The sequence below is a fragment of the Watersipora subatra genome, chromosome 10 (genome assembly GCF_963576615.1).
Source record: "Watersipora subatra chromosome 10, tzWatSuba1.1, whole genome shotgun sequence".
Taxonomy (NCBI): Eukaryota; Metazoa; Bryozoa; class Gymnolaemata; order Cheilostomatida; family Watersiporidae; genus Watersipora; species Watersipora subatra.
The window spans coordinates 14,367,421-14,393,983 of record NC_088717.1 but is presented as its reverse complement, the minus strand read 5'-3'; the positions used below and the strand labels follow the sequence as shown (position 1 = coordinate 14,393,983).

The following is a 26,563-nucleotide window of genomic DNA, read 5'->3' as shown; positions in this document are numbered from 1 at the left end:
TTTATGTAAACATATTTGTTTTATATAACAATCATGTTTATGATACAAAAAATAAATCAATAAATGAGAAGGTATTGGCATGTGATGTCATAAACGCAAATGAGAACTATATGAATGTAAAGATCATTGAGGCTTGAAACACCCCTCACTGGCTTGAGTGCTACACGCGTCACCTAGTACTTCACTCCGGAAGCTCAAGTACCTCAAGGGTTATATACGTTACAAATACATGTGGCTACGAATTGTTTACAATTGCTCTAAAAATTGTGAAACTTTGAGAGTCGCTAAGCAGTATTGCCAGGATTACGTAGCTATTATTTAAACATGCATTTAATGTAAACAAATTTTATGATAAACTTGTTAAGTAACCATGGATTCTCGTGATTCAGTCGACACATAGAGGCATCTAGAGGGTGCGGACTTAATTAAACTTTTGACGTGATGATAAGAGCGGTTATAAAGGCTATATGCTCATTCCCAGGAATGATAAGAAGAAAGTTGTTTCACATTCAAACAGTGTTCGGCCTTTGATCAAGGATCAAATACAAAAAAGTGATAAATATCTTTTAGACTAACAGTAAGTATTATATAACAGTTTTAACGCTTTGTCATTTGGACCATCTGGTAAGCGTGTACGTATGTATAACTTATATTATTATTAGCAATCATCAAAAAAGGATATTTTTCGTTACACGCCAAAAGAAAGAAGAAAAAGATAAAAATATCATCTGGTATCATATTTCAAGTCCAGAAGTTGATAAAAATAATATACCTTGAGGTTTAAATTGATTTTTAATTTTAGCATGTTTACAAGTGAGTTTTTATGAAATATCTACATCGTAGTCTGTCTGTACGAGAATGGCTGTTTTAATTTTGGTGTAATTCAGGGCTTCCGATTACGAGTGCTCGCAACCCTTAGGAGGCTCGCACCCCAAGCATGTCAGAGTGTGTCGAATTGAGGCAATGCTAAAAAGAGTTCTGTTTTTTTCTGATGAGCATAGTAAATATATATCTATGGTATAATATCGATGGTTTGATGAGCAGTGTATGAGGTGCGTAGCATGCCATACTAATGCTGCTTTACAAACCCCTGAAACCGCAGCTTCAAAAATTAGTTATCCTTTTAAGGTTAGATGTAGTTTATTCATTTGTTCTAGGAGTATATAAACTGTATTGTGTATGGCTTTGCTGGCACCCCTAAGGAATTGCCAGCAAGACTATATCATGGGGCTGTACCGTGAGTCTATACCATGAGTCTATACCCATTCGTATCCACTTTCTGAGGATATTGTGACGATCCTTAAATCTCAATTTAGTCCTCTGCATGCCATCTTTCAGCAAGCCACCTTCATTCTCATATAAACTGGCCATCATTCATTCTCTCAATACATCTAAAGTGTCTCAAGTACATACAGTCTAATACCTTCAATAGATTCTTTTCTGGCTCTTTTAATGCATCAGAATTAGTGATCTTATCCTTTGTACAAGAGACCCATGATTGATTGTAAATGTCTCATCACATATATCTGCAGTTTGTGAGTTTGTGAGTCTGTGACTCTGTGAGTCTGCGAGTCTGCAGTCTGCGAGTCTGCGAGTTTGCGAGTCTTTGAGTCTGTGAGTGTGTGACTCTGCGAGTCTGCGAGTCTGCGAGTCTGCGTGTCTGTGAGTCTGTGAGTTTGTGTGTCTGTGAGTGTGTGAATCTGTGAGTCTGTGAGTCTGAGTCTGTGAGTCTGTAAGTCTGTGAGTCTGTAAGTCTGTGAGTCTGTTAGTTAGTGAGTCTGTGAGTCTGTAAGTCTGTGAGTTTGTGAGTCTGTGAGTCTGTGAGTCTACAGTCTGTAAGTCTGTGAGTCTGTGAGTCTGTAAGTCTGTGAGTCTGTGAGTTTGTGAGTCTGTGAGTCTGTAAGTCTGTGAGTCTGTAAGTCTGTGAGTTTGTGAGTTTGTGAGTCTGTGAGTCTGTGAGTCTGTGAGTCTGTGAGTCTGTGAGTCTGTGAGTCTGTGAGTCAACAGTCTGTAAGTCTGTGAGTCAGTGAGTCTGTAAGTCTGTGAGTCTGCAAGTCTGTAAGTCTGTGAGTCTGTGAGTCTGTTAGTCTGTGAGTCTGTGAGTCTGTGTGTCTGTAAGTCTGTGAGTCTGTGAGTTTGCATGCTGTAGGTAGTACATGTGTCAACACCATACAGCAAAGCTGCCATCACTGTAGATATGGCCTTTAAAAGAAGAATGTTGGTTGCTCTAGAGTCTAGACCCTAGTTCTCAAGTTTCCAATAACATGGCAAATTTTAGCATTTACTCACAGAAATTCATGTTTCCCATTAGCATTGTTAGCCAGAATATTTTCTGACTAACAATGCTGATATAATGGCTAATAACTAAAGGCTAATATTTCACAGATGCTAAAAAGTTTAGCATTGTTTCAGGGGTCTCCAATGGTGTATAAAATTAGATCTCTTACCAAATTTCTGGCACTGATTATGAATTTGCAATGAAATGATTTTAAATTTGAGCCATTTACGGATTTACCTTACTTTGTAGTCATTTGTCGAGACGTATCGAGATGTGTCATGGTGTGTTGAGTTGTGCGGCCGCTTGTCGAAATGTATCAAGGTGTGTCGAGGCTTGACGAGATGCTCCTAAGTATGTCAGGGCGTGTCGAGTTGTGGCGAAGCTATAACAAGTACTGTTTTATTCTGATGATAGAGCATAATAAATATATATCTATGGTATAATATTGATGATTTGATGAGCAGTGTATGAGGTGCGTAGCATGCCATACTAATGCTGCTTTACAAACCACTGAAGCCGCAGCTTCAAAAGTTAGATATCCTTTTAAGGCCAGATGTAGTTTATTCATTTGTTCTAGGAGCATATAAACTGTAATTTGTATAATCTTGCTATGCAGAAGTTATTACATTTTAGTCAGGCTGCTTTATTTTTGCCATGTTACCAGTTGTAGCCTAGTTTTTTTAAATAAAACCTAATAACGGGTCGGGGCAGGTCGTACTGGATGCAACAAGCTGAAATAAGTTTTACTCCAAGCTCATGTTTCACCCCTACAACTGTGGAAACACTTGATTGAAAACACAAAAAATTGTTTGATACTTTGAGAAATAAACCTTAAAAGTTCAGTAACTATGGACTTTACCCAATTGAAACCAGGTGATAAGGGAAACAATTAGCAGAGCTTGGCGCCACTGTTTCCTGTGAATCAGCTGTAGCTTGCCATCGTGTGCCGGCATGGTATCAACTCCTTATCTAGTCCATTCTACTTCAGTAATATAGCGTTCAACTAACAGCTCATTATAGTCACATCACCAATGAACTTTAGTTTTTTATAACATATTTCAATACAGCAATACTTTCGCAACACCAAGACAGATTTGAATATGCATATGCTTATACTGCTTTGGTAACTCCATAATAAATAGGGACTACCTAGGTCTACAAAATTATGGCAACCCGGTGTTCATCATTGATAAAAAGATCATCTCATGTATTATCTTTAAAGAATAAATCTTTACAAAATTTTAAAGGTTAAAGTGTGCTCTTTTCATTTCATTAGATGGAAATCTTTTGTTTTTTGTCAACGGCGAGTTACCAGCTAAATTAAGTTCTAATCCTAAAACTCGGGGTAAACTTGTTAATCATTGCATATCTGGAAAAGTATTGTTGTGCATGCTACATATGTAGCTTACAGCCTACTTTATGATAATAATTTGGTACTAATATGATTAGTACCAAAATGTTATATTGGTACCAAATATGATGCTAATAGTAATATGCTGGTACTTCTATGACTAATAATGATACCTGCAACCTAGATAACTCTATGACAGATTTTGATAGAATAATATTTTGATAAATCGATGAGTGATCTTGATACACGCCATTCACCGAACTCTGACAATTCTTAGACATACTGCCCACGGTAAATGCATGTAACTTCATGACAATTTTATATGCCTTGGCAAGGTAACTCTACGTAGCTATGACAGCTCTCGACAAGTTCTATTTATGGAATTGAATAAGAACTAACCGAATGTCCTGGTTCTCTGGTCTATTAGTGTAATCTGGTTATATAGCTTACTTGCATTTTTTATTAAACTCAAACTACTACCCTGGCAGCGGCGTGAAAAGTCGTGAGGTCATGTAATCACTAACTGCACAATTATTTCAACAGCCAAGGTAGTTGTTTGGTGCAGGTGGCAGCATGCTTGTGCGTTTGAATCATGTGCGGTGCAATCTTTTTTCTAAAAGCTAAGACTTGCTTCTGACAGACGAATGGACAGATGGACAAGGCTCTTATCGTAGTAAAGACTAGGTGAATGCCCGCCATTGCACGAGTAATAAAAGCGACTTATAAACTGTGGTAGGCAGTGTAGCCGTCATTCTCTAACTTCCTTTACCCAATGGATGTGAGTAACTTAAGCTAGTAACTTAAATTAATCTAAAAGTTAATATTAAAAATAATAAGAGCCGTGCATATAATTGTGTTTATAATCGTTACGTTACACGTCATGATTGCGATAAACAATTTCAGTGTGTGTATTTTGACCGGTGTAATAGGTATGTGCACAATGATTCTATAGTATAGCACGTAGGGTCTGTGATGCAGCGGATAGCATGGCTGTCTGCAGAACCAGTTTCCAAGTTCAAATCCAGTAGGTTTTCATTCCTAACAGGCATTGAGATTTCTAGATACAGGTTGTTATAATAAAGTTATTGCAAAGCTATTCCAATAATGATGAACTAAAATTTGCTGACCAGTATGTCTTTCAGAACTATGCATGTCAGCACTAGCTCTATTTCCTGTTTTTTTTCAATTTATTTACCACTGAGAGTGCCAGACGTGAGCATAATTACTCGCTCCCAAAATTTCTCATTTCTGTGATTGATAAATCTGTGCCAACTTCTCCTCAGACAGACCAGAGTAAATAGTCAACACTCTGAATGACCAATTTCAGCTAAGCAAGTTTGTAATATGCTGTAAGTAATTCTTAATTTTGCTTATTCACCTAGTACGAAATAAATTGAAAAAAGATTGTTGTGAAAAATTATATTGCAGACTTTAGTAAACGCTATCCAAAAAGAAAACAATTCAAGCAACAAGTGGAGTCAGGAAAATTCTTTAATACAATTCACGAAAGAAAACAAGAAGTGACCATCAGAAGCTGCTCAACGATTTGATGAAAAAAATAGATATATATTTTTTGAAAGAACTTGAATAAAGAAATTTTTCAAACAAAGAAAAAAAAGTTCAACTTCAAAATTTTCAAATATTCAATTAGAAAACCTTGAATAGTATGATTGGTCAGTTACCAACCTCATAGTACCCATTAAGGACTTGGGACTATTTTAAGAAACAGTTAAAGTGATATAGAAATTATAGATAGTGATAAGTGCACATGTATATATATTTATATAATTATGTACAAACTGATGCTAGGATGACTGCCTCCTTATACTGACAGTAGCTGAAAACTAAGTAAACAATATTCTTTAAACTAATTATGTGTAAATATATATTCTGTAGAAGTAAATAACTATCTAAACGATTATTATTTAAGTAAATCTAATACAGAATGAGGCTAAATATGATCATGAAAGGTCTACAGTGAGGTATTATTTGCTCTATTATTTTAAGCATATTTTTTATTATCATAACAGAGCATATTTTCTATATGCTCTGTTATAATAATATTTAGTTATTGTTATAACTCTATTGTTGCTCACTGACTTTGTAAGAGCTCTTTCTTCAAGTATACTTTCCATCAAAAGTCATAATTTATAATAAAAGATAACATATTAACTACTCGTCGACAATTAGTCTTTTTTTCTAACCTTCAGCCATGGCTTCAGGCAGATGAACGAACATGGCTCCTATTATAGTGAAGTATGTGTTGTTATTACCATATTTGGGCATTACTGCTATTACCATATTTGGGCATTACTGCTATTACCATATTTGGGCATTACTGCTATTACCATATTTGGGCATTTGTACAGCCTTTGTGCAATTTACAAACTCAATCATATGGGTAATCACTTGTAGCATTAATCTCGAAAGTGAGAAACTGCTGCCTCAATAGGCAGTGACACATTCAGCTGGTTAGCAGGTGATCTATGTCTATTTGTTTGGCCTTTCGTAGATGCCGATACATGCTATACCAGAAACCAAAGAAAGCAACTTACTCAAAGGCTGCCCGTCTCTCTACACAATACTTCAGCTTCTTCTCACAGTAACCTCTTGCGCTGTTCTAGCAGCTTGTATATCTACAACCTTTTGGGTTGAGACTTTTCTAGACTCAGGCCGAAGTCAGCATCGTTACTTATCTGTGGGCCTCTGGAGTGTCTGCTACTACGCAAACTTATCCCACCCCGGCATCGCCACCGAGTGCCTGAGAGTCAAATTCAATGGTGAGATTTAAAAAAATCTGCTGCTACTTTTAATTAGTAATCATCTACCAAAGGATGGTTTTGGTTACATATCACGAGAAAAAATTATAAAAATAAAATAAAATCATCATCTGGTATAATATTTCACACCAAAAATTTGATAAAGCTAATAATAAGCCTTATATCCAGTAAGCGTCATGTACAAAACATTGCACTGCTTTATCATTTTATTTGAACACCTTGAAACCAATTTTTTGTTTGTTTCTGGTATTCCAACAGTTAACATTTGTCAGTGGCAGTTTTGAAAGTTTGTGCACAGTTTTTCAGTGTCTGCTTGCTTCGGGAGTTTTTGGAAGAGTTTCAAAAGTTAGAACAATCTTTTGTGTTTAGTTCTGGCAGCAAATGGCACACCGTTTTTAGAAAATGAGAGCAATTACAATGGCAGTTAAAAATGGCAGTTAAAAAACAGTTAAAGTCTGCCTTGTATAGCCTTAGACCCATCAAATGCATATACAAAATGTTGCACTGCCCTACAACTTTATTTGGGCAACTTGGAACAAATTCTTTGTTGGTTTGTCTTTAGTATTGTCACAGCTAACATCTGTCAGTGGCAGATTTCTATAGTCTACATTCACCTTGTCTTGCAGACTTCACGCTGGTGGTACAGATTTGTCAAGTGATTTCGCTCACTGCTTCTTGTTTCTCAGTTTTGCTATGTCTTGTACGAATTTTGCTGAAATTCTTCAAGACCTGGAGAAACCGCGAAAACATCGTGAGCTACACGATAAGAAAATTCCGCATTGTCTGTCATCTTATTTCAAGTAAGTGTGATTAGATTACAGTCACAAAACTTGAGGTTTATATTTAAAAAGGCTTAAATGGAATAGCTGAAAGCAAGTGTAGCCAATCAGGATTAAGATAATAAGGAAACCTTTGCTACATTTTTTGTGGTCGCACCAAGTAAAGAGGAAGTAAAGTAACCAAAATTTATGAAACTAATATCATACAGTTTTTAAGCGTTTATCAACTCTTTCGTTGCAGTAATCCAATATGGCGATGACTAATAGTTGTATTTACTGTAGTTTTTGATACCTTTATACATTGAAGGTACCTCCTGATTCACTGTGCACTTGAGTGATCATTGCAAAGCTTTTATCAGTATGCAGGAATGTTAAGTCCCAACTCCAAATCGCACTATGACGCCATTTATCACCCTAAAGGGTATAGGAACGTGCGATGACGCAACAAAAAGAGACAGAGCTTATCTCTAAATAAACATCTTTCCAGCATCACCTGATCTTCTAGTATATTCTTAGAATATGTAGTAACTCTCATTTATCAATCATTCCGGAACAAGAATGTTGAGGAAAAAAGTTACTTATAAATACAGATTTTGATACCCTAGAATGTTTTTACTGTCAAATACAAATAAGGGCTAGTAGTTACTAGGAATAATAATTGGAAAGTACTAGCCTGTTCTCAGGACAGTGCAACTAGCAGAACATAACTATCCTGGAACTAGTGATTCACAATATGGCATCTTAATTGTTTAGTAGTAATTTTTTAATTACTTTCAAGGTAGACGATTTAAAAATTGCCACCATTTAATGAGATATTGCTAATTGTATTAATAATGTAATCACGTAAAGGCGATTTATTTCATTACTGACGATTTTTAGAGTAAACGATACTACAATTAAAATGCACAGGCCTTCTAGTTTTACAATACGCTATTTCATGGCCTTCTACGACTATGGGCGTTCATGAAATAAATGTTTCTGATCATCTTCTATCTTTTATAAATATATTTCTTAAAGTATGTCCCTATGTATGCATTCCGGCTATAGCTATTAAAATCTTGCAATAAGCAACCGTACTAAATAAGATTTAATCTGGACCCTACCCTTCGCCAGTCCAATGCCCTCCCCAATAGGCCACAGAGAATGAGTTAATAGCCTGCCGATATAAGTCGCTATATGGGAGCACATACCCAACAGCTTTGCATACCACGCAGGATGATTGCATAAGTAAGTGATTGTCATTAGTTAGCTTACTAAAATTTTCTATTGGCATTCTGCTAGGCTAATAGCAAGTGGCAGGCAACTTTCATTACTTCTCATTTTATATTAGCCGATTTTTAATACTCGGAAAATGTCGGGTAGCACAGCTAGTCATGAATACAAAACAGTTTTTTGAGGTGAAATATTACCAGAAATTTTTAAGTTTTTTACATAATATTGCAACATATCGTGAATCATCTATTTGCAATATCGAATAATCTGGTGATTTATGGAACTTGTGAAGCTTTACTCTGACCACACCTCTAAATTTTGTAACAGAATCATATACTTTTTAATGCTATAAAATAACCTCTTGTTCTATTTCTCCAGTTCTAGGAATTGCCGTAAGTGTCCCATTGTACATGTGTGAGGCAAATATTGAGGGAGTTGAACTGTCTACCGGAATACGCCATGCTGTGAAACACGTACAGTTCAAGGATGATACAAAGCAGGATGAGCATACTACTATGTCAGGCAGTTTGTATTCTATACACAAATATATGTTTAAAATTAACATTTAATTTGGTTCTCTAGTATTTCGAAATCAAACTTCTATTTGGGTTTTGAAAGCATGGTTTAAAGCAAATTAATCGAAATATTTTTCTGGTCATTATAGACTACCCAATGAGCTTGGACGTTGTACAGCAGCCATACACTATCCTGATATTACATCAGCATTATTGATAGATGTGTTATATCATGTAATTGGTCAATTATCTCTATGCCTCAGCAAATTGTAATTGAAAAAAGGTTCCTAATTTCCATAATCGATTTCTGTAGAAAACTTCACATCTTCTAACCATACTTCAACTACGGTGGAACCTTCCGGAATCACCCACTACTCCTTATTCGCTCTTGGTATATGGATGCAGTTTGTAGCCTTGGGTCTCTTGATCATTGTATTCATAATGGCCTTGGTGAAGCAGGTGAAGAAACGACAAACGCTGTACACAGAAAGTTTACCGAACAGCAGGTATTTCAAAGCCAAGTAATGATATATACCAAAAATGATAATCTGGCGGTCATAAATAGTTGATGTGTCCGTAGAAATGTATGAAATGAATTTCATCATTTCATACATTTCTACTGTAGATGTGTACTCTGTATGAAACATCTTGGTAGCTTGAAGGGCTAAAACTCAGTGATAATGACTTTGCAGTCAGGTGCTGCCAATCATTCTTCTGAAACAAGCAGGGGTTACATAGCGGTCTGCTTTTTAATCAAGTCATAAAAATAAAGCAAATAGCTAACAGAGAGTGAGCAGCAGCATTCATACCTGCTCGAGTCTGCAAAAGCAGGAAACAGTTTTTAAGATACAAAAATTTTGGAATTTAAAAAATGACTGAAATTTCAATAGAACTTTTAAAATTAGGTCAATGAACTTGACAATGCCATTATTTACCACCCATAATGTAATATTTACATTGGAATGGTTAAAAGTAATAAGAACTTCATCCAACAAAGCCGTGATATTGTCACTGAACCTCATCTTCCATGAGAGCACAACTTCTATGCATAAGTAGCATAAGACTAAAACTTATCTATTATCATTCTCTAATGAATTGTTTATATAGTCTGAGTAATAATGTTGGAGCATGTATTTTAAAACAGGGTACGAACGAGGCCATCATTTACACTAGAAATGAGGGCAAGACCAAGAAGTGAATCGCAAAGGGCATTCTTCGGTCGTCAGTCAAGTTCAGCTTCAATGATGCCTCCATCACAGGAGGTACCAGTCACACCCTGACATACACGCTAGAACCAAATGTTCAATGATGCCTCCATCGCAGGAGGTACCAGTCACACCCTGACATACACGCTAGAACCAAATGACAAAATCAGCGGAGGCAAATGCTTCCTCATCAGAATTCCAACTAAAGTGGATAAGGGCCAAGGAGCAAACAATTCCATTTGTAACGCCAATAATGACAACTTTTATGAAGATTATGAGGTATATCAAGAGTTGACTCAAGTCAAGACCTATTACAAATGGGAACTTCTATTATAAATAAATCACTAGTCAGTTATTTTAGTAAGATTGAAAATTGTCTGTATGTGTGAGGTTTATGACACATTGCGCTACTACTACCAATAATAATAGTAATACAGCAACTATTCAATAATATGTACATTTAGCTACATACAACAAAAATATTATATACAAATCGCTATTAACATAGCATGTCACTGCCAAAATTTCAGCTAACGTTGATCATTAATATCTCGTGTATCTACATGTAAAACAAAATGTTATCAACATTTACTATCCATGATTTTTAAAAAGTATTTTATGAAAAGGGTGAGTTCAATCTCCAGCATGTTTAAATGTAATATTAGCCAGTGTAAAAATGCTGCTCATTATAATTGTAAATATATTATTTGCGAATACTATGACACTGTGGTACATACTAGTTGCCATTAAAAGGTTAGCAAATGACACTCACTGCAGGTTAAATATATAATAATGACACAGAATGACTAGTGGTTGAATTCCTTGTATAAAAAAGAGACATGCTATTGCTTGTCGGTACCTCCTGATGCGATGCTATTTGCCAATGTCATATAACTAGACATTTCATCATCGTCTTCAGCCATGCTGCCTACCGGGACATCATATCTGTCTACACTCGGACCAGAGTCTAGAAGGTTGTCAACCATAAATGCATTTGATGTCTGTGAATTAGAGGTAAATGGTGGATTGACGGTGGCTGTCACGCAGTGACCTTGACCCGTGGCAGCTGGATGACTGTAAGGTAACTGGTAGAGGGAAGGATAGTGCTGAGGATAACTTTGTGCAGGAAACTGGGTATGAAGCAAAGGCATTTGATGAAAATATGGCTGTCCATTCATGCCCTGCATTGTACTAGTGGGCGGGACAAGCTGATGCCTACTTTCTGACGGCCTTTTGAGATCATTTGATGTTGAATGACCTGGCACTGTAGTGGGAAAGGTGTTAAAAGAGGAGGGATGACTAAATCCAGGTTGGAAAGAAGCGGGTTTGACTGAACCACTAGCTAGAGGATGCACAACTGACGGAGAACCTGAACTGGACATGCCGTGGTTATTGCTGTTGTTTGCATTGCCTATTCGTGGGAGGTTGTCCTGAGCTAGTGATTTGCTGCCGTGTAACTTAGACTTTTGTGTAGCATTGGACGGTCGAGAGGGCACTGGCAACTGAGATTTGACAGCCTCAACTTCTGGTACCTAAAATTTAAATTTTTCAATTCTATAAAAGGTTGTAAGCAATAAAAACTCGATGAAGAAACATGCTAATAAAATTAGACGATAACAGTTATGCCGTATGTTAACTACATCATTGTCACAGAACTTCTATACAGTTGACCAACTAGCACAACTGGTTTGAATATGTAAATATCGTAAAACCTGTATTTGAACGCCACCTTTATTTTAACACCCCCTCTATTAGAGCACCATAATGGGAGAAGGATTGAAAAATAGAGCACCACCCTTCACTTGAAAGCCACTTCTATTTGAAAAATACTATTTGACATTCTTAATTTTCACAAACCCATAATAGCAAGTGATCAGTAGAAAAGGTCTCTACAAAACCGTACTGATAATGACTTGATTACATCAATAACAATTAATTCATTTGTTGTTTGTGTTCGTATCAATGTCAATTTTCCAACTTCAAGTCTTTAGGCTTTTTTGCTAAAAACTTGGATTGCAACGCCATAGAAATAATTAGTAACTGTATCAGGCTAATAGTAGATCCTTTTTCAACACGAACTGATATTTCGATGTATATGAGAAAAAGTTTTCACTTTTGCGGTGAAAACTGTGCTACTACGTATTTGAGGCTAACATTTTGAGACTATTTTGATGACACGCAGTTTCTTTTATTTGCACTACAAGTTTCTATTCAAAATGACATCGCGTAAAAAGTTTTGCTCTGCTACAAAGTTTTTTGGACACCAATATTGACTAGCTCAGCTGTGCAGAAGAATTGAGGTCAGAAGACACTGTATAAGGTATTGAACAGCCAGAAGAAATGCAATGGTTTCAAACAAAGGCAACAATCATAACGCAACTGGCCGAGCAAATTATATTAATATTTTTGTTTTAAAGATGTTAATATTTGTTTGAAAATATTAATTTTTGTCGATGCATGTACTATAATTATGGTTTGTTTATGACAGTTGTTCTTGAATATATATTTGCAACATTTGATATGTTATTATTATAACTTATAAATTTGCATATTTATAGCATACTATTTGATAGCACGATTGTGATAATCTGAACTCTGCTTACAATGGATCGATGCTCGTAACACCTGTTCTATTACACACAAAAAACCAGTTTTGGCTACGAACTGTAGCAAACATATTGATGAGTGCAATGAGTTTTTACGTAACCTTGTTGAATACAGTTATAAAATGAAAATTTGCCTTCAAATTTAAAATAAAATACAAAACTTTAAAGCTCCAACAAATGAGAATGTAGGCCATAAGATCATCATAGGTTAATTACAAGCGATATACATGTACAGTCAAATGGTAAAGACATGTATCAGCTTCCTCGTGAAATTTATTTGAAAAATCTAGGGTAAGTTAGATGTAAGTTAGCAAACTTCTTGCAACCACAACGACTAATGTCGCACCACCCAAAAGAGCGTGCTAAATATAGGCGACATTCGATTCGCCCGAAAAGTGTTAAATTTAGCTTCTCAACATCCTGACGATGTGTCTTAAAAGTACAATGCCACCTTTATTTGAACGTCACCTCTAATAAAGCGGCGCTCTAAAGGAAGGGTTGAAAATAGAGCGCTATAGCGTTAAAATAAAGGTTTTACGGTATCTAGACACAGATTAGGAAGACAGATTACAACAAGGTCAAAGTGCATTTCTACCGAGTTCATTTTTCTGTTGACTAGATAATTGAGATGCACTATACAACTTGAATTCAGTCGTGGTTATATGAGTGAAAAGACCTCTCAGAGTACAAAGCCTACATAAAATAAAAATGGGACATGAAATGTAGTCATGTGTAAAAGTACAAGACCACAAGATAATTTTTATACACCTGAACTATTATAGGACTTAATAGTGATATGCTATTCGCTGAAGTCCCACTCACAATGTTTGAAAGAAATATGTATATAATATAGGTGGTTATAAGTGGTTATATATAAAAGGTGATTATTTTTTCTTTCAAACTATGTGTTAAATCTTTTAAGTTTTCTCAAAAGTTTGATATTTCTTCTTCACTAGCAGTGTAGATTCAATCATTTTTAAAATTTTAAGCACTCATGTCCCAAAATAGCTCTCAGTAAAAAAATATTTCCATTTATTATTACTTAGCGACATAATAGCTAGAGTATTGTTTTTAAAGGCGAGTAGATAAAAACAGATAGAGGAGATTCTGAGTATTAAAATGAGACCATGTTTCTGTATTCATGTACTTTTACAAAACAAATTACAACTGGTTATATATATTTCAGATTTACTAGACTATTTTAGGCGGTCCTATACTACTGTCCATGACTATACTTTCTGTAAAGATGAGAGAAAATATTTACCAGATTCGAATGAGCACTTGCTGCCTCAGTTGTAGAAACGCTGGAAGTCTGTATTTTTTCTCCAGATGACTTACTGCCTGCTGTCACAGTACTAGCTTGATTATTGGTCTGAACGATTGCAGTGCTAGCTGAATGAGTAATTTGAGCTTCTGTCGCAGTAGAATCTTGTAGACTTTGCGCATGAGCTGAACCCACATTCGCTTTTTCGATCGTCTCGGATTCATGTGCCTTCAATTTGGGAGTTTGTAAGTTTGTCTGATGCTTACCACCGGATATGTTCACATCACCATTAACTGAGGATGTTTTTGGAGACGATGGAGTCTGTAGTTCAGTTTGTTTTTTTACAGCAGTACTTTTTTGAAATTCATCAGTCTGCGAATCACTATGGAAGTCGTTCTGCATGATTGGGGTTACCAAATTATTTTGTTTGACGGAAATCGTCCTATTTTTTGGCCTAACTGGCTTTGGGTCATTCTGTAAGATTGAAGCCGGGTCATTTTGTAGGATTGGAGTTGGATCATTTTGCATGATTGGAGTTGCCCGATCCTGCTGTATGATGGGTGTTACTTTTACTTTAGAGCGAGTCTGATTAGCACTGCGCCCCTCAGAGTCATCTGTATCATCATCACCAGACGATGATTCCAGTCTGTTATTAACCCTGTGTACTCCATCAGGGTCCTCCGCATCAGTCTACCAAGGGCAGTTACAATAACATCATGACTATGAACAAACATTATAAAGGTAAATCTCGATAATGCAATTATCTGTTTCATATATCAAAACTATTGTATATTGGAGCAAATACTATATGAATAGATTGTATTTTTGTCAATTTGTTCCACAGTGAAAAACTAATGATTGATTTGTCAAGTAAATACATGTAGCACCAAAGCAAATACTTTACAAAGCTAAATTTTAAAAACTAAATTATTAAGGTAATAGTCAATTTCTTACTGGTATTTTCACCGAATTAAATATTAACAGAAGCCTAGGGTTGCCAATACACAAGTTTGGTATTGGAGTGAGTGATAGAGATATGTTTAATAACTTCCTCTACTTGTACCACATACAACTTATATTAACTCAATTAGCACACCCTCATTATTTTACCTTTTATTCGCAATTTTTATTAGTGTTTCCTTACAAAACTACAGTACTTTGCGAAGTCTCAAAATACGTATGCTGGATATTATACAGTGTGTCGAGACAAATTTTGGCAAAGATTTTACGTTTTACATCGGACAATTTATGTGGAGATGATCATTGAGGTTTGACTGTATATAAAAAGCGACAATGCTCATGAGTTCTGAACGAATAACACAAAGGAAGTAAAGCTCTCCACAATGCCATTAGATATCAACTCATCCTATCAATAATTTAAAACTCTCTCAAGTAGTTTTTCCACTTAGTGCAAAAATGCTCCAAGTTGATAGCTTAAAAATGATAAAATTTAATGTAAACAATAGTTTAATGGCAAGCTTTTTTTCTGGCACAGATGACAGCACTTACGAGATGGTACGAAGGTATGAAATGCACCTATTTGCTCCCTGGGGTATTTGTCTAATTAGACACCTTACAAAACACCTAGCTCATATTTCGTTAAAAATTATTCTTCATTTTTACTTTGAAAGGTCACTTTTGGATATCCCAATTTTGAATAATAACATAAAGAGTGATAATAACAATGAAGAACACGGGGAAAAAGTGAGGATTACAGTTGGTTCAAGAAGGAATCAGAGTGCAATCACACACAAGGCAAAATGTGAAAAGGTCATAATGAACAATTGGCATCACTTAATGTCGTGAGCCTCAGTAGCGAGTCTCCTAATGAGTAGCTCCTAATGAGTAGCGCAAGGTATGTTTATGTATGAGCACACCTCGGCTTCGGCAGCTGAAGCCACATCCTGCCCGGCAGTAGACACGATGTCTTGCTCGACAAGTGGCAAGTACTCATCCTCACTGTCACTCGACTCCTCAGTCGATTCATCTGAAGCGAAATTTTTCTTGAGCCGTTTCTTCTTTCTCGACTCTTTCTTTCCTTTTTTAGTACCAGCAGAATAAGCTGGAAACAACAAACCCTTGTCATGCAAATAGACAACCGAGAGATAGACTGAGAATTAGTGAGATAGATAGAAAGATAGACTGAGAAATAGAGCAAATGATGCAATGATTTAAAAGCCAGCAGCGCAATGATTTAAAGACCAGCAACGCAGCTAGAGAATACTTGGAGAGCCAAAACGTTGCTAATCAATTTCTCAGTCTACAGTTTTAGCTAAAACATGATATTTACCTCTACTTAATTCCATTAGAATTTAGTAATATGAACGCAACTAAACGTGTAGGCCAAAACAATAATAGGAATTATCTGTTGCCCTGCCAGGAATGTGGTGAGACGAGTTGATCAAGTGCTAAGCTCACACAATCTCAACTGGAACCACAGCGGATCATGCGGACAGCCCTGAGGTGGGCAAAGAAGAAGTTAGCTTACAGAGCTATTTACTTACTCTTCATTTTATTCCATTTATTCACCCTTCGCTTAGCCCGATGTTCCTCTTCTTCTGTACTGGAAGAACATGGGGTGGTGGCCAGCGACTCCTCACTAGAGGTGAATCCAAATTTAGCCTCTCTCTTCTTTCTATAAGACATCATGCATGAGTCACAAAACCTTATCATAGAAGGAAACATTTAACATCTGCAACCTCTTATCACATCAAACACGGGTGGAGCACTCTATTAAATTGTCAACTCTGTGGTTGGGAAACACTTTAGAAACTAAAACCAGAGAATACAAATCTAAACTACCTATTCTTAGCTGACAGTGTAGTGAAGCTGCAATGACAAAATCACAACAAAGTAATGCAATCCGATACACCAACTTTGAATTGTTGTAAATAGGCATATCATGCGATTGGCTTGGTGTCAGAGGTCTACCTAATGTGATTGGCCAGTTGTCAGGTTGCCGTAGGTCTACCTAACGTGATTGGCCAGTTGTCAGGTTGCCATAGGTCTATCTAATGTGATTGGCCAGTAGTTAGAATGCCATAGGTCGACCTACCATTTGATTGGCCGGCTATCGAGATGTTATATATAGATATATTATACTAATATTTTACATATATATCGCGGATAAGTCTGAAAACCACGAACTTACAAACCAATTAATTGCTGAAGTTGCATGTAAAAACTACGACCTGTAACATTAGCTAGCATCGCATAACAGCTTTGTTTGTACGGATATAAAGACACTGCAAATCAATTTCAAACAAATGCAAAACTGCTAACTTTATACTAAAACATTTCATCATCTTGTTCAAAAGTACCTACACAAATTGAACAAAAATTTGTGGAAAAGCCAAGAAAGATGACAAAACATCTTCTTTTCCGCAATTCCCTCAATGTGAGTATATCATTTTATTTATATCAATCTGAATTTTATCAAGCTGTTTCGTAACAACTTAACAACATCCATACCTATCAATAAGCAAAATTCTATTAATGGTTCAAATACAAAATACAGGGCATACTTTTGGAAAAGTGAATATTTTATACAATGACATAGACTGAAAATCGCTGTTTTGCTTTTGTTGTTTTTTACATGTTTTAAAATGTGTCTAATAAAATGGCACACATTAAGTTCATATATTGATTATAGATGACCTAACACAAAATTGTAGTTAATTTTATCAGAAAGTATCGGCATTTTTCTATCATTTGTGATTTTTTTGATGTTTAAGATGATCTGACTGACAGGATGTTTCAAGATTCAAATTAACAAAACTTGATCGCGGTTAAGATGCTCAGATCAAGAGAAAGTGTGATTATGATGTCTATCTTGTCTACCACAGAATACTCGATAAAAATGGTTACAATCTTACAATTAAATCTACATACAATCTAAGGAGAATGTAAGAAGAGGTCTCTGCAGTCCAACACTCAGACTGAAAAGGCTAATAGGAGTCAGCCCTCAAAGAGTTGCTGTTTTTGAAAGAAATGATAAAAAGAACAACTTGTCAAACATGTTGTCTATTGTATGGTAGTATTGTATGGTAGTAATAATACAATATAAGGAAGCACTAAAGTGCATCACTGCATCGTTGTGAGACAAGGTGGCAAACAGAGCTGCATGGAGGTAGTGATAAAACCTAAACCATAAAACAGCCATTGCCGAAACTACCGCCTGCAAGAGAGAGACTAATGTACACAACATGAGCCAACCTGAGAGCAGCCTGAGTAGCTGTCGCTGTCCTTCGTGGTCTCTGGTAAGTTTTCTTTTTACGCTGCTCTGGTTCTGACTCTTCCTCATCACAAACTATAAACCAGCCAAACAGACATCCAAGTTTGCACTGAGACTAATTCAAGGGAGTGTAACTGCAGCAAAGTATACATATATCGCAAAAGCTGACATGACAAACAAATTTTGGTGGAGCTAAGGCTATGTTTTGAGCAAACTTTGAAGTTGGTTTGTTTGGATGAACTATTTTTGTTATTGCTATGTAACCGAGTAACAATTACATTTATAAAAATACTTTGTGATTTGCAATGTATTACTTCAGCATTGTAGTTAATTCAAACCTTATTTCCATACGCATTGCAAATACCTACCATGTGTCAGTGTCTATCACTATAAGCCATGTTACATATTCACTATAAGAATTAGATAAATTAGCCAAGTTTATCACTGATAGATTTTCTAAATTTATTTCTATCATCGTTGTTGAATATTATAAGAGTTTCATGAGCAAATAGAGATACAAAAACAATCTTTCTGCCATATTTTTACGAACCACAAAACAAGCAGCGGTACAATGCAGAGTTAGTGACACTGCATCAGATTAAAAACACGACAAATCTCAATTTGGTTCAGACAGATTAAGAAGCAATAACTCTTTTTAAGATGGAAAAAGATATTTTCATTCTTTAGAATTCTACGGTTACATGACCTTCACGACCTTCACATTGTAAATATATTGCGCTGTCAGCTATGCAGTTAGCTTTCAACACCTATTCACAAGAGTGCTGTCTGTGTATGCTAGTAAGGCCTTGAAGCGCATTTTCAACTGTATTAAATTCAACAGGAATTCAAATAGGAGTTATGCGCTCCTTGATAATATGAGAATAACAGGAAATCCTGTCAGCATAGTCAGTTGTCAGTAATACTTGATTAGCTAGCATAAGGTGAAGTAAAGCCATAAAACGGCCTCAATAAACGCTCTGAAATGAATAATAAATTTGTATGACGATTAAAATCTGGCACTTTATCATCACACTCTTGTGACTACAGCATCGCGATTTCAAAAAATCCCCAACCAATTCAATATTGCAAATAGGCGATTTGCGATATATCGTGATATTATTATGTAAAAGAACTTTTAATATTTTTTGTATATTCTAACTTAAAAAGAAACTGTTTTGTATTTGTAATAATTAGAAACATTTATTTTATGAATGGCCGTGAGCCTGGAAGGCCATGGAATGAGCTTATAAGACTAAAAGGCCTGAGTGCTTTAGTTCCATTATCACTCAATCTGAAAATCGTCAGGTGAGAGATATATCACCATCACATGATTATATCGCTTATACGAATGGTGATGTATCTTTAAATGGTGGCCATTTTCAAATCGTCTACCTTTAAATCGCCACCAAACAATCAAATGCCTGTACCGTGAAGCTCTACTTGTGATGCAATTCCAAATATTAGCAGTTCAACTGACAGTTATACAGTACTAGCTGACCGTTGAGCTATATATATTCAGTATCACTGTAGTTAAAAGCATTACCTAAAAACTGATCAACTTACAGAACCAAAAACAGGAAGTATTACGCAGACAAACAACGGTACATAATAACTGGTCCAGCCGTTTGTAAGTCTAATACTCACAACATGGCGACCTATTATTCACAAGTGACACTTACTGAAGTCTCGAACTTTCTCACGCGGTGTATATTTCCTTCCTCCTTTCCGAATGCCTCCTGGTGTCCAAATATCATCTGAAACGTTCTCATCTGAACCTACTGATGGCCCTTCGTCTTCATTGGCCTCATCTGACATCTTGTAGTCTTCGTCGTCTTCCGCGGCGCTATCGGCATCCATATCATTAAATCTGGTGCACAACATATATACATGTAGGATATATAGTAGGATATACAGAACATGTGAAATAATAGAAGCAAAGTAGTCTCTACTGCAAATCATAAAATAAGCAGTGTTAATAATATAGTTACATATTATTAACACTGTTTATTACATGAATATAATATCATTCAACTACATAAATGATGTAGTTGAACTCTGCAGAAAGCAAAAGAACAACAGCAACCTAGATCAAGAGAAGTGAGAAGATATTGATTAATGATGGTGCTAGACAAATAATCATAGATATATAAAATTTCGGTGAATGTTCTAGATAAATCAAGGCAAGGAAAAAACAACACTGGCTTATTGACGAGTAGAAATACATGCGATGTCACTTTCAATAAACTCTCTGTCACAAATGTTATTTGAAAAATCACTATTCTTACACAATATCTAGTGTGACGTGTCAGCCAAGCCAATATAATAGCAATTCTTAGATTCCGCCTGACAAGTATATAAAGAGTACATGGTTGGTCAAACAAAAAGTAAGAAGTTTTAGAGAGGTGTTACAGCATATACATGTGCAAATAGAATTACGGAGCATGAGATTTTAATACAAAGTAAAGTAAATCTTCAATAATGCGATTGTGTAATAAATCTTTAACTATTACTACATCTTTGCTACAACAAGAGCCATGTCTATCAGTCTGAAGGCCCAGTTTGGTTGGAAATAAGATCACAAGTGTGGGATTTGAACTGGCGATTTTTAGCAAGGCAAGCATACAATCTAACAACTGCGCCACTCAATTGCTCACCGATAATTGTGAATAATTATACGAATAGTTATTACACCTGATGATCTCTCATGGCGCACTAGACTAACAGTGTACTAGTTTTTATAGAATGAGTACACTAAAAATTGCAGAGTTCGCTTCCATATAAAATTTTGTTCGTGATTGCCAACTACCCTAAACTGCAATTATTGATTAAAACGAAGGGCCGTTTTCCCGTGCAAAATTCCATAGTTGAGTATTTACAAACCATGACATTTCACTGTTGCAATATTGTGAAACATCAGCAAAGCATAACCACCAATCAGGACTATAATAAGAGCCGTGTCGGTCTGTCCATCTAAAGCCACAGTCGGAGGTAGAAAAAGGATAATCCATTGAATGGGATTTGAACCCAAAACATTCAAATTAGCAGCTTAGCACACTACCACCTGAGCTAATCACTAGCCATCCATTCCATAGCCATTATTCCTTGTGCTTTATCGGCTCGCTTGATGACATCACACAGCTCACCGGACGTGCAGTTTTAATAAAATATGCAAATGTTATCCAATAATAAAGTTCCCAATTTTAGTTAGTGAAGAAATATTGCACTTTCCGCTATATAAGTTGATATAAAGTATTGCACAATAGTCTAGAATCTGCATTTAGCTTTAGCATAAACGCATAAAACATTACTTAGTAACTTCATTAATAAAACACGATGGGAGCCACTCACTTGCTTGGTCTTTTGCGTTTCCTGGCACCTATTGATCCTTTGGAGGTCACAGAAATATTTTCCTTTTCTCGTTGTATCACCTCCTCCCTGCTGCTGTCCAATTCTTCATCCACCTCCTCATCACTCATAATAGAAAATTTTGTGCCATCTAACAGATTACTGATGTCCTTGCCTCTTGACTGACCCGGGGGAGGTCTGGATTGGCCCGACGATTTTGTAACCTTGGAAGCCGAGACTAAAGAGGAGTTAGTGCCTGTAGCAGAACCCACACAATGTTACTGCTAGAACCAAAGCTAAGAAGTTGCATCATCTGCATAAGTCTGAATACACATAGCTGTTAGCTAGCGAGTCTGAACTAGCATCACTGACCAAAGTATTTGATTTGTAACCACAGATTTGAAGCTACCTTTCTACTTTATCAACTCGGAGTTAATATGATTAACTTTGAGAGAGTAAGGTTTGACAGAGTTTACACATACATATTCCTGCACTTGATATTTTATAAAAAACAGATCAATAGCAAACGATAATACGAATAGTGTAAACCATGGTAAATGGTTGTCAAGTTATTCAACTTGACCATAGCTAGCATTTATCTAATAATATTAAAGATATGATATTTAAAACAAAGACAAGTGGATGCATACAAAATCATCTCGTAAAACAGCTATTTTGGCTCAAATGCTCTTTGCTAACAATATTTGCGAAATATTATCCACAGTATCACTGGTGATCTAAAGAAAGGGTGACAGTGCTACCCTGTGCAGTAAAATCCATAAAAAAAACTTTGTATCGCTAAAACATTTTCAAAATTTACTGACAGAGATTATTTTCATAATAACTTCACTTTGTGATGGGCACAGACCATCACAAAGTGAAGCGTGTGGTGTTGGTCCAAAATGATCACGATAGGGTAAAATCAGCAGAGAAGAGTTAGTGATATAAGGTGAGCATTACGAGATCAGTAGGGTGGAGGTCAGTAGGGCGGAGGTCAGTAGGGTGGGCTCAGTAGGGTGGAGGTCAGTAAGGTGGAGGTTAGAAAGGTGGAGGTCAGTAGGGTGGGGTCGGTAGGTTAAAGGCAGTAAATTGGGTTATCAGGGTGAGGTCAGCAGGTGAAGTCAACAGGTTGAGAGTCAGCGGGTTTGATTTGTTGTTTAAAAAAAAAGTCAAATTGTCTGAATCCTCAAAGGTTGACTTGCAACAAAATTCACATTACAGTTATTTGATAGATTCACCATGTCTTACTCTGTTGTCTTGTAGGAGCAAAATATGCGGAAATGTGATTACAAGCTCCTCAAAGCTCAAAAACGAACAGTTAATTCATCACAAAACCGCCATAGATTAGAATCTCTAACCAAAACGGCTTAAATGGGACGTAGTTGTACAAGATGGCTTTTGTTTACACTTTCACGCAACCTCATTCGTCGGAATATTTTCACAAATTTACTTCACGCATTCAATAAAACCATGTCTATTGTTCTTACGCATCTGTTTTATCGTCATTGTAATGCTGTCATTTTCAGCACTGATATCTTATAACTTACCGTAAAAATTTGTTTAATTTTTTAACCTTGGCTCGAAAGCGTACATATCATTGTCTGATAATCATGATGAGCCTGTTGGTCACTTGTGATAATCGAAAATCGCTGCAGAAATTATTTGCGAAGTATTGGGCCACATGATCAGATTACGACTAGATGATTAAACCAAGTCGAAACAAAACTGTAAAGTAGCGAGCATCTATATTTGATACAGGGTCTTCGGTAAAACCCGAAGTGTTTGTCATAAACTAGTGCTACAAGAAGTTTTATATTGAACCTTTTATTGGCCTTTCAATTCACGCGAGAACATCACGTGACAAAACAATAATCAAATGTAATGACAACGTCAGAGAAATAAACTGATTCCAATCTACGGCGGCTTTTGGTTTTTGAGCTTTTAAAAGGTTGTAATCACATTCCCACATATTTTGCACCTACAACACAGCAGAGTAAGACATGGTGAATCTTTTGATTCCAAATAACTATAATATGAATTTTGTTGCAAATCAACCTTTAACCATATCATCTGGCGCAACCAACGAGCCACAATAAAACGCCAACTAAATGACTACATATCTTCACATACCAGCCAGTATTGTAGGATCATCATCACAGTCATCTTTGGAGATAGCGTTGTTCATGACGGCCTCATACTGCTCAAATGTATAATTGACCTTAGTTCGTTTGCGACATGACCTCTTCATTGTCACCTCCTCATAATCGTCCTCGCTGTCATATGCGTATTCATCTAGTTTCTTGCTTTTCCTTTCTCGAGCGGGCTACAAAACATTGAGACAAATGTCTTAGAGCATGCTAGATGCTACAGGGCAAATAAAGGTCTATAACGTAACTTTTTGCTTATCATTTTATTTTGGAAGCATACAAAGATGACTAGGTACAAATGCTAAACATGACTTGGTGTACACGCTAAGCCTGATGTAGAACACATGTTAAACGTGACTTGGTACATGAACTAAACATGACACAGTTCATTTAGTAAACATGACAAGGTACACATGCTAAACACAACTTGGTACACATGCTAAACACAACTTGGTACACATGCTAAACACAACTTAATACACATGCTAAACACGGCTTGATACCCATTCTGAACAGGATATGGTACACATGCTAAACACGGCTTGATACCCATTCTGAACAGGATATGGTACACATGCTAAACACGGCTTGATACCCATGCTGAACAGGATATGGTACACATGCTAAACACGGCTTGATAGCATTCTGAACAGGATATGGTACACATGCTAAACATGGCATTGTACAGATTTTAAGCATATTATTCTTGTTATTATTATCCTTGTTGTTCCCGAGTATGACCCATATAGACCCCAGTATGACCCATATATATATGACCCATATAGACACTATCGACACTTAGTGCACAGATCATCTGAAGATCTGATAATTTGAAAATGCTAGAAGGAAGTAAACAAGCTAAAGCCACGGATGGAGTGATGGCGATTCTGAGCTGAGCCAGTAGCAAGCGGCAGGAGAATTGCGAGGCGAGAAACAGTCTGCACTTACTCTATCCGCCGAGTTGAATTCAGTGATAATATTGGAAGGGTTGATACCATTGGATAGAGCATACTTCTCTTGTCGCTCTAGCTTTTTCATTCGAGCTTCTTTCTCCTTTATCAGCCCGTCTATCCTCTCCAAGTCTGCTTCGAGCTTCTCGATCAGCAGCAACTACCAAGGTACAGACGTTCATTAGACTGAGAGTTCACTTAGACTATTGAGACATATGATTTGACTAGCCGAATTCTCGGGAATTAAAATTTTTTATTTCTATTTAACAAAATTTGTCACTCTAACTTTTAAACTACATATCATGAGAAAAGTGTTTTGTGTAGTTTAAATAAATTAAGAGAAATTAAAACAACTGTAAAGGTTTTCAAACTTTGTCAAACAACTGTAACTTACACACTTCATATCCTGAGGAAAATGTTTCGTGCAGGTCGAATAAATTAAAAAAAATAAAACAACTATAAAAAAGTTTAGATTTAAAAGTGAAATAATTAACAAGTAATAGCTAAATTATGTCGGTTTTGCTATGATTATAATAAAAGGTGATTCGGTAATGATACAATAAATACAAACTGAGAAAAAAAAATAAAAATCCCGAATATGTTGAATTAATAATAACAATTCTTGCATAGAAGTGTGTGTATAAAAAAGGTTACTGTTCCACCGGAAGCTATCCATCAAAACTTTGAATGTGACGATACTGGTACCTCTCGATACCGGTACAAATGTAAAAATGAGATATTGTACTGTCTTTGTTTGACCGAACGGAAAGAGAATGTCGAGGCTCTTCCCACGAAGATAATATAATTGTCCGTGTGAGAAGAATTGGCCTTGATCCCAGACATAGTGATTAAACCTTACGAAAATTATTTTTTAACAGGGAAATCGTAACGCATGGGTGCAATGCTAAAATAATTAGCGTGTCATACGCTATATGATAACATCATTGATCAATATGGTGTTGTAGCTCAGTGGTAGAGTGCCCGAATAAGAACCTTGTGAGTTCATTTGTGGTGAGTTCAAATCCATCAAGACACGGAATATCAATAACTACAGATGGAGGGATAGATTGGATAACATGATGAATCAGATGACAAGACTGATTATATATGAAGATAGTAAAGTTAAAGTCCCGGGTGCGCCCACCCCACCTGATAGCAAATAAACTCCAGAGCATATGGTAGGCCTTGATCTACTGAGATTGCAGAACTAGTAGTCGCGGACAGGAGATACAAACCTTCCTCGCAGCTCACAGTAACACATACAACTGAAGATATATACTTACATGCTCACAATTGGGGCAGTGCCACTCCCCATCTGGAATGTAAAAGAGAGGTGGCTTGACACAACCTGTATGCCAGCCAGCATCACATTTGTCACACAGCAGCATGAGATGAGGTTGATTGTACTTTTTGCATGATGTGCATGGAGTATCATCATTGTCCACCTGTAAATGAACAACACCAACTACATATCTACTTCACAATTGGTTAAAAAACATACATAACTGAAATCAGTCACCGTTGCATACAATGGCAGACACATAGGCATCCCAATTTCTGTTCCCTTCTGATAGAACCTTCTGATAAAACAACCGCTGATGTTTGGGACTTACCATGTATCTATAAGCTTAACCTAACCAGGGACTGTCTTGGCAAGTACAAAGATATCAAAATCTGCATTTAATTGTTACTTCAGAAAACAATCAGCTCTTTGAAAATGTGTCCAAACAACAATAACAATGTTTCTATTTGATAGAGAGAGTTCTGTCTTACACAAATTGTGTTGTACTCAACAGAATAAATTCAGAATAACAACATGAAAGAGACCACATGATTTTTTATTTTCAATTCTAAAGCCAAATAAATTGCTCAAACCCAAAGTTTGAACATATTCCTT

The 26,563-nt window shown here is 36.3% G+C and overlaps 2 protein-coding genes across 2 annotated transcripts in view; both read right to left on the bottom strand.

Annotated features, from left to right (window-relative positions):
* Nucleotides 1-1,449: 1,449 nt before the first annotated feature.
* On the bottom strand, nt 1,450-2,187 carry LOC137406810 (uncharacterized). The gene has a single exon (XM_068093422.1). The coding sequence runs from the start codon at nt 2,185-2,187 to the stop codon at nt 1,450-1,452; it is 738 nt and encodes a 245-aa protein (XP_067949523.1).
* An 8,205-nt stretch (nt 2,188-10,392) lies between these two features.
* LOC137406809 (enolase-phosphatase E1-like) overlaps nt 10,393-26,563 on the bottom strand; it is a 31,004-nt gene continuing 14,833 nt past the window's right edge. Inside the window, exons 10-19 of the mRNA XM_068093421.1 lie at nt 25,950-26,111; nt 24,665-24,826; nt 23,700-23,892; nt 21,573-21,825; nt 19,904-20,091; nt 18,206-18,299; nt 16,495-16,625; nt 15,868-16,052; nt 13,991-14,680; nt 10,393-11,652 (exon numbers count right to left, since the gene is read on the bottom strand). Of these exons, the coding sequence (XP_067949522.1) occupies nt 10,963-11,652; nt 13,991-14,680; nt 15,868-16,052; nt 16,495-16,625; nt 18,206-18,299; nt 19,904-20,091; nt 21,573-21,825; nt 23,700-23,892; nt 24,665-24,826; nt 25,950-26,111 (2,748 nt within the window). The 3' untranslated portion in view covers nt 10,393-10,962. The remainder of the gene's footprint in view (nt 11,653-13,990; nt 14,681-15,867; nt 16,053-16,494; nt 16,626-18,205; nt 18,300-19,903; nt 20,092-21,572; nt 21,826-23,699; nt 23,893-24,664; nt 24,827-25,949; nt 26,112-26,563) is intronic.

What these genes read in the sequence shown, in the direction of transcription:
- LOC137406810 (XM_068093422.1), bottom strand. Translation starts at nt 2,187, where the DNA reads ATGGCAGCTTTGCTGTATGGTGTTGACACATGTACTACCTACAGCATG.